The 8,831-nt window shown below is 42.5% G+C and overlaps 1 protein-coding gene across 1 annotated transcript in view; it reads left to right on the top strand.

Moving 5' to 3' along the window:
- Positions 1-8,831, top strand: part of LOC103606041 (dedicator of cytokinesis protein 5) — a gene marked incomplete at its 3' end in the record, with an annotated part of 132,284 nt that overhangs the window by 74,279 nt on the left and 49,174 nt on the right. Inside the window, exons 24-25 of the mRNA XM_008590639.1 lie at positions 2,052-2,188; positions 5,900-5,995. Of these exons, the coding sequence (XP_008588861.1) occupies positions 2,052-2,188; positions 5,900-5,995 (233 nt within the window). The remainder of the gene's footprint in view (positions 1-2,051; positions 2,189-5,899; positions 5,996-8,831) is intronic.

Genomic DNA, 8,831 nt, shown 5'->3' on the forward strand with positions numbered 1-8,831 from the left:
TGTAGCCACCAAGTCTAAATCATTGTGCCCCTGTCCCAAAGCTGATATGAGGAGATGGCCCAATTTCTGGTCCCTCCCCATAAACCAAGACTTGCTAGAGTGGGGCAGCTGTGTGAACCTGTTTTGGAGCTACCACCAGGCCAAGGGAGTCCCAGAGGGTGACTTCATGTTAGCTGTGTACATTACCTGAGGTCTGGAGGCCAGCAGGACTCCTTGGAATTTGGAAAGTTAGGTGGATTGTTGGTGGGAGGGCCCTCCTTGCCTTGCCCCTGGCTAGTTATGTCACTTTGGACAAATGAGTAACTGTCTCTAAGTCTCAGCTTCCATTTCTGTGGATGGAAGGACTTGAACTAGATTGTATCAGTAGCCTCTTTTTGGCTCTGATATTTTCTGACCCTATGAATTTGTGCTTAGAAATTTCAAATGGAGCTGGCCGTTTAGCTCAGTTGGTTAGAGAACATTACCTTGCAACACCAAAGTCAGGGGTTTGGATCCCTGTACTGGCCAGCTGCAAAAAAAAAAAAGAAAGAAAGAAAAGAAAAGAAAAAGAAAAAAAGTCAAAAATAGAAAAAAAGAAATTTCAAATGTTCCTAGGACATAGTTGTTGGTAGAGATAATGTCTTCAAAAAAACGAGTGCTCTTAAATAAAAAATAAATATAGGGCCGGCCTGTGGCTCACTTGGGGTACCATGGTGCTGACAACACCAAGTCAAGGGTTAAGATCCCCTTACCAGTCATCTTTAAAAAAAAGAAAACAAATACAACTAAACAACTTAATGTGCTATGATGATTTCTGCCTCTAAGGATCATTGTGACAGAAATGGTGGGGTGTTTGAGCACAAGAGTGTTGCTTTGCCTCCCACAGATTTGTCACCCCTTTTCCTCTGGTTGACAGAGCCGCCAAAGATTACTCAAAGCCCATCTCTTTTGAGCAGTGCGAAGCCCCAGAAAGGGGTTAATATCCCAGAACTTCCTCAAGCGCGAGGCATTTCTTCTATTTGGGAAATTAACCACGAATTGGGGTTCTCTTCCTGCATTTATTCTCCAGACCAGCAAGTTATAGGAAGAGACATAGGTGGGGTTTTGCTAAGTACAATTTTACAAGTTTTACAATAGAAACTGGTAACATTCACTAAAAACAAGTCAGATGACATTCTGTTAGGCAATTAAGTGATCCACTAACAAAGGCTTGATTTAGCAAACATTCCTTCTCCTTCTAGCAGTTTCTCAGTATCTTTACATAACAATCAGTAACTAGTCTGTCCTTGAGCCAACAACCTTGCTGTGCCACAATCTTTATCTCATACCAGAGAGTTATAGCCTGAGGAAAATTTCCTGTCCTTGCAAGGTCAATATTTGAAACTGCAAGGCTTTGAAAAACCAGGCCCTGTGAAGTACGTATGCTTTTTAGTATATTCCACATCAAGAGCAAGTGTGTGCTAGATAGTTCTGATTAGAGGAAGCATGTCACTGTTAATAGTCATTTCTGTAGTGGTCAGAGTAGCTGGACTCATCATAATAATGTTTTATAATAGTGAAGATCCCAGTAGGAAGACTTAATAGATCATACCTTACTTTCTGTAATCCACCTGCCTGGAAAGACATGAGCACCATGTCCGGGAGTCCCAGGAAATGTACTAGGGAAGCTGAGCATTTATAGGAATTTTATAATAAATTTCCTACAATAGGTGAAATAATTTTTGAAAAAGTGTGTGAATTGCTTAGTTTTATTAGTTTCACATGACTTAGGTTTCACGCGTCAGGTTGGCATTTTAAGGAGCTGAAGAAATTGTTCAATACTTTGAACACTTTGCTACATGCTCACATGTCCCCGTCAGAGTGTAATTTTCTTAGTTTGTTGAATGCAGTGACAAGGCTAAAGTTCCAGGCCTGAAACCACATGCTCCTCTGTGACCTGGAGGGACTCCGTCCCTGCAGGGCTGATTCCAGAGCCCGGAGCCAGGGGAACAGGCACAGGGAGACTTGCAGAAGGGAGCTGGGCAATTCAGGAGGTAGCGCTGCACGTGCAAACCGTGTTTTCCCTTTCTCAGAATGCAGAGACGTGCTGCTGCCGCTGCTGACGGACCAGCTCAGCGGCCAGTTGGACGACCACTCCAGCAGGCCTGACCATGAGGCCAGCTCTCAGCTGCTGAGCAGCATCCTGGAGGTGCTGGACAGGAAGGATGTGGTGAGTTGAGTGGTTACCACGCACAGGTCCAGCTGTCTGCCCCCTTTCAGAAGCAAACCACACAAAAGCCAAATGTTGGTGAAAATGGAAGTCAGCTTTTATTNCACCGATGACCACCAGTAAGCCTTCAACTTAATCACCTCTTCAAGGCCCCGCCTTTCAATTACCATGATAGGATTTCCCACCCTCTTAACAGTCACAGTAGGGACCAAGCTTCCAACGCATTAAACTTTGGGGAGACACAGTTCAATCCACAGCAGCCACATCCTGGCTTTTCTCCTGCTGGTCATTTACACAGACACTTCTGCATTTCTGCCAGTCCACGCCTCAGCCTCAGAAGCACACAAGGACACCATTGCTTTCTCCAGCTACTTCCCTGAGCCTCTGTAGTCCCCTTACTATTTACTTCATTTATTTGGTATTTATTCATTATAGGTCATTCCCCTTTTTTTGATTCAATGTGCTCATAGAAACCACATTATAAAATAGGATAAATTTTCCCAAGGAATTTTGTGATTAGGGATTTGGTTCCTAACCAAGGACTTTATAGGAAATAAATAAATGTGACTAATCATATTATAAACATAGTAAATTTTTTTTTTGAAAAGTAACCCTTTTTTAAAAAAGTAGTTCTTTAAAATAGTAAAATCAAGCTCCAAGCCCTATGAATTTGGCAACAGTGTACTATGCACTTTGGTTTAGCCAAGGATCCATGTTCTAGAAAGAACATAGTCTATGATCCAAAGTTAATCTGAAACATAGGAATCAGAGCGTTTGGGTTTTAGTCAATACTACCACTTTGCAGCAATTTGTCCTTAGGCAAATCTCTTAGAGNCTCTGGAGCCTAGTGGAAATTATGTGTTTTCTTATCTGACATCTTTCTCTGATCTAGTCACACCCCTGACCCCGAAAACATGGGACTGAACCAGCCTAGAGGTAGCATAGCCCACAGGCCTCTGCAGAGCCCCCAACAGGGAAGCTGGAGAACTTTGCAGAATGTGTTCAGTTGATCAGTTGAGGGCTCAGAAGAAAAGATATCTTGCTCCAAACCACAGTCACCACCCCCGTGATGGCTGCGTGGCGTAGATGTTCCCACAGAACAGGGAAATTACTCATTTTTGCCTAAACCCTTTCTCTTAACAGTATCTTTGGATTTAGTTCTGCCATGAAGAACATTCCAGACCTTTTTCCATAGCTAAATCCTTAGCTTACCTGTCAGGGTCCACCAGAGTTTGGCCACTGTATTAGTCCATTTCTGTTAATTATAACATAAATACTCAGAACTGGGTAATGTGTAAGAAAACGAAATTTATTGCTTACAGTTTCTGAGGCTGGAAAGTCCAAAATCCAGGGAACACATCTGATGAAGGCCTTCCTTGGTGGTGGCTTCAGCAGCACAGGGTATCACATTGTGAGACTGCAGAGCAGAGAGAGAGAGACAGACTCTCACATGCTGTCCTTTTAAGTCCCTCAGAACTACACCGATGACCACCAGTAAGCCTTCAACTTAATCACCTCTTCAAGGCCCCGCCTTTCAATTTACCATGATAGGATTTCCCACCCTCTTAACACAGTAACAGTAGGGACCAAGCTTCCAACGCATTCAACTTTGGGGAGACACAGTTCAATCCACAGCAGCCACATCCTGGCTTTTCTCCTGCTGGTCATTTACACGGACACTTCTGCATTTCTGCCAGTCCACGCCTCAGCCTCAGAAGCACACAAGGACACCATTGCTTTCTCCAGCTACTTCCCTGAGCCCCTGTAGTCCCCTTACTATTTACTTCATTTATTTGGTATTTATTCATTATAGGTCATTCCCCTTTTTTTGATTCAAAGTGCTCATAGAAACCACATTATAAAATAGGATAAATTTTCCCAAGGAATTTTGTGATTAGGGATTTGGTTCCTAACCAAGGACTTTATAGGAAATAAATAAATGTGACTAATCATATTATAAACATAGTAAATTTTTTTTTGAAAAGTAACCCTTTTTTTAAAAAGTAGTTCTTTAAAATAGTAAAATCTGGGGCCGGCCCGGTGGCGCACTGGATAGTGAGCCGCTTGGGAAGCGCGGCGGCGCTCCCGCCCGAGGGTTCGGATCCCACATGCAGACCGGTTCCCGCTCACTGGCTGAGCGAGGCGCGGGAGCAACACCGAGGGTTGCAATCCCGTTGCCGGTCCCCGGTCCGGTACAGGGGCAACACTGAGGGTTGCGATCCGTTGCCGGACACGGAAAAAGACAAAAGACAAAAAAAAGAGTAAAATCAAGCTCCAAGCCCTATGAATTTGGCAACAGTGTACTATGCACTTTGGTTTAGCCAAGGAACCATGTTCTAGTAAGAACATATTCTATGATCCAAACTTAATCTGAAACATAGGAATCAGAGCATTTGGGTTTTAGTCAATACTACCACTTTGCAGCAATTTGTCCTTAGGCAAATCTCTTAGAGCTTCAGTTTCCTATTCAATAATATTTAGGAATCCTTCTAGATGATTGCTTATGTCTCTTCCATTTCTGATCCTGTTTTTTAATATATTATATCTCTACTTTCTTTCTCATCTCCAGAAAGACTCTCTGGAAATGACTCGAATGTATTTAAATTCTGTGCAGGGAGATCTAATTGGCTTGTTTTTGTTTTAGGGGGGTTTGTTTTTTGTTTTTTGCTTTGTCTTCCCCAAAATGTTCCCTGTCATAAACAGGGGCATTCAAAATTACTGATCTTAGAGCTCTGTTAAAGTAGTAAGTCCAATCATTTTTTGTTGGTCACGTTGGTACTTTTTTCACCATAAGCATTATTAATTGTATGAACTAACAACAGAAATTAATTTCTCACAGTTCTGGAGTCTGGAACTCTGAGATCAGGGTGCCAGCGGGTCACGTTGGTACTTTTTTCACCATAAGCATTATTAATTGTATGAACTAACAACAGAAATTCATTTCTCACAGTTCTGGAGTCTGGAACTCTGAGATCAGGGTGCCAGCATGGTTGGGTTCTGGTGAGGGCTCTCTCCCTGGCTTGCGGACAGCTATCTTCTGTGTGCTCACATGGTGGAGAGGGAGAAACGCTCTCTGGTACCTCTTCTAATAAGAGCATTAATCCCATCAGACCGAGGCCCGAGCCGCATGACCTCATCTGACCATAGTCACCTACCAACAGCCCTATCTCCTACCACCATCACATTGGGAGTTAGGGCTTGAACATAAAGATTTGGAGAGGACACAAACATTCACTCCATAATGATCCCCTCAACTTAAATTTCTAGATTTTTTTCCCCCTACACAGAAGGTAGCCAGAACTTTGTATTTTTGCCTTGCACTTTCCACAGTGTTCCTATTGTCCTGGGCAACCTGATCTGCTCAGCATCAGAACTGAGTACCTCATGCTAATGGAGGTCCCCCATATCATGTGTTGCGTTGGTGGCTGCGGTGAGCTCTCAGTGAACCTGAACAATCTGGGCTATTGGGGAGGTGCCTGTCCCTGCCTACCACATTCGTCTCTTAAGAGTTATAGCCATTTATTTTCAATTGCTTTTCTTTGCAAAGTTATATATTATTCCGTGAAACCATTTTTCCCTTTTGGACAAAGGATGCCTTTGTAGGGAAGAGTCAGAATGAGATCTACTGAGAAAACTTGTCCATCCCAGTTTCTCTGCCGAAAGTGGAAATGAGGAAGAAGAAATGGTGTTGATCCTGTGTTTCCTTCTCAGGGCCCCACGGGCATGCACATCCAGCTCATCATGGAGCGGCTGCTGAGGAGGGTCAACCGGACCGTGATTGGGATGAGCCGGCAGTCTCCCCACATCGTGAGTGTCTTTTTGGCAGGTCACGCTGCCGCCGCAGCTTCCACGTCCACCTGTCTAAGCCTAGCTTCACCTGGTCCCCTCGCGCCTCAGCCTATCGGTTATGACCCTGAGCAGATCTCGGTTCTGATGTGGGGCTCCACAGATCATTTTCCCTTGATAGAACCACCCAGTCCCTTTGGTTCAAGGGATACACAACGTTTTAAGGAATTTATGAGTATGCTTGTAGAAAGGCCAATTGTACCAGTCCATTTTCTGTTGCTTATAAAAGAATACCTGGAACTGGGTAATTTATGAAGAAACAAAATTCATTTCTTACAGTCTGGAGGCTGGAAAGCCCATGATTCAGGGGGTATATCTGGTGAGGAGGGCATTCTTCTTGGTGGGGACTCTCTGCTGAGTCCCGAGGTGGCATAGGGTATCACATGGCAAGAGGGCTGAGCAAGAGCATGTTAATTTGCTTCTTTCTCTCCTTATAAAGCCCCCAGTCTACTCCCTGACAACCCATCAACCTGTTAATCCATTAGTAAGGGCAGCGTCTTCATGATCCAATCACCTCTTAAAGGCCCCATCTTTTGGATACCATATTGGGGATTCAGCTCCAACACAAGCTTGGAGGGACAGTCCAGCCACAGCACCATATCACACTGGCCTCTTCCTTTCCATTTACTACGTCTAATTAGATGTCAATAAGAAGCATGACTGATACTAGAAGTAACTACTGAAAGGCCAAGTGGTGTCATGATTAACATGAATTATCTTCAGTGGCAGTATTAAAAGCTAAGGTTAGATTTTAATTATATAACATAGGAAAAGAACTATCTCATATTGCTACTGTAAATGAAAACCATTTATTCAACAAGTACAAATTAAGAAACTACTGTTAACCAGGCACTATTGTGAACACTAGAGATACACCTGTGAACAAAACAGACAAAAAAATAACTGCCCTTGAACAACTTATGTTCTAGAAATGACAACCAGAACAAAATAAAATATATAGTGTCTATCAGAAGGAGGCAAAGCAATGAAGAAAAAAATTGACCAGGATAAGGAAAGTCAGGGTGGGGGAGTTATAGCTTTAAATGAGGTGATGAAGAATAACTTCTCTAAGAGGGTAAAATTTGGACAAGAACTTGGAGAAGGTGAGGGAGGGATCCATGTGCGTACCTAGGGAAGGACCTTCCAGGAAAAGGCCCCAGCCAGGGCAGAAACCCTAGGTGTGCCTGTAAGAATCACATCAGGGTGATAGAGCTGGTTCAGGTAACAACAAAGGGAAAAGACTACAAATAAAACTGTCTTTCTGCTAGATTAGAACCCAAGCAAGTCCAAAACATTATAAAAGGATTCAGACCCTGAACTTGTATTAAAGGATTAACACTGAGCTGGGCTAATCCTGGATCTGTCTCTCAAGGAAATGTCTGAGGGAACAAGCCTCATACAGAAAGGTGTATGGAAATTGGAGAATTCCTCATATAAAATTAAAGCTTTTAGTTTGGGTGCAGTAGGATTGTGGACAAAGAAATCCTAACTCATTTACCAACAGAAAGCATGAAGAAAACTTAAAATCTATGAATTACTCTTTATTTCTAGGCCCTGTTAATATTGCTGTTAATTATGCAAAGATAAAATATGTAGTCCAACTGATCTATCTTTAATTAGAGCGTAAGAATGACTTAGTCTTCTCTTAGTAGAGAAAACTAGTCGAATCATTTATAGGCTTAAAAGCAGAAATTAAGAATGTTTTAAGAATTAGCATTGCTTCACTAATCCTTTCATAATTTACCATAATTACTAACAGACTGAGTCCAACTTAGCACATCAAGAAGAAAAAAGGGTTTGAAGAACCGAGATATGTTAATATTGATATGCTTGTAGACTATTTTATAAATTTGGTGAAATTTAAGGAAAAGACACTGGATGTACCATTATTTGCTGTTGCCAAGCCCTTTCTACCATGCATTTAAAGAACACATAAAGAAGGGCAGATTGCTAACTGCATTGTTTAGGAAATAATACACAGGGTGACCATCTCTCTACTCTGAAATCTGAAATGTTCCAAAATCTGTAACTTTTTGAGCACCAACATGATACCACAAGTGGAAAATTCCACACCTGACCTCACGTGCTTTAGTGTACACAGACTTTGCTTCGGCACGAAATTATTTAAAATGTTGTACAAAATTACCTTCAGGCTATGTGTATAAGGTGTATATGAAATATAAATGAATTCCATATGTAGACATAGATTCCATCCCCAAGATCTCTTTCTACATGTATGCAAATATTACAAAATTCAAAAAAATTCAAAATCAGAAATACTTCTGGTCCCAAGCATTTTTCAGAAGGGATACTCAACCTGTATTGGCTTACAGATAATATTTAATATATCCAAATTTAAATTGACCTATTCAATTTCTTTTAGGAACGAAATCATCTATTATCTCCTTTATTACTTAACTAATTCAAGAACTTTAGTGCAATATACTTGAAGAAGGAGAGGATTTGAATTAAAGGTGGCAGTATCCCTGCCATGCTTTCGTTAAAATAAGGTGGTGGGGGCCGGCCCGGTGGCGCACTGCTACAGTGCACCGCTTGGGAAGCGCGGCGGCGCTCCCGCTGAGGGTTCGGATCCCACATACAGACCGGTTCCCGCTCACTGGCTGAGCGAGGCGTGGGAGCAACGCCGAGGGTTGCGATCCCGTTGCCGGTCCCAGTCCGGTGCAGGCGCGACACTGAGGGTTGCGGTCCGTTGCCGGACATGAAAAAAGACAAAAAAAATAAATAAATAAGGTGGTGGAAGCAGGAACAGGCTAGATCCTTGGAGTGATAGAGACAC

Source organism: Galeopterus variegatus, unplaced genomic scaffold (genome assembly GCF_000696425.1).
Source record: "Galeopterus variegatus unplaced genomic scaffold, G_variegatus-3.0.2 Scaffold6238, whole genome shotgun sequence".
Taxonomy (NCBI): Eukaryota; Metazoa; Chordata; class Mammalia; order Dermoptera; family Cynocephalidae; genus Galeopterus; species Galeopterus variegatus.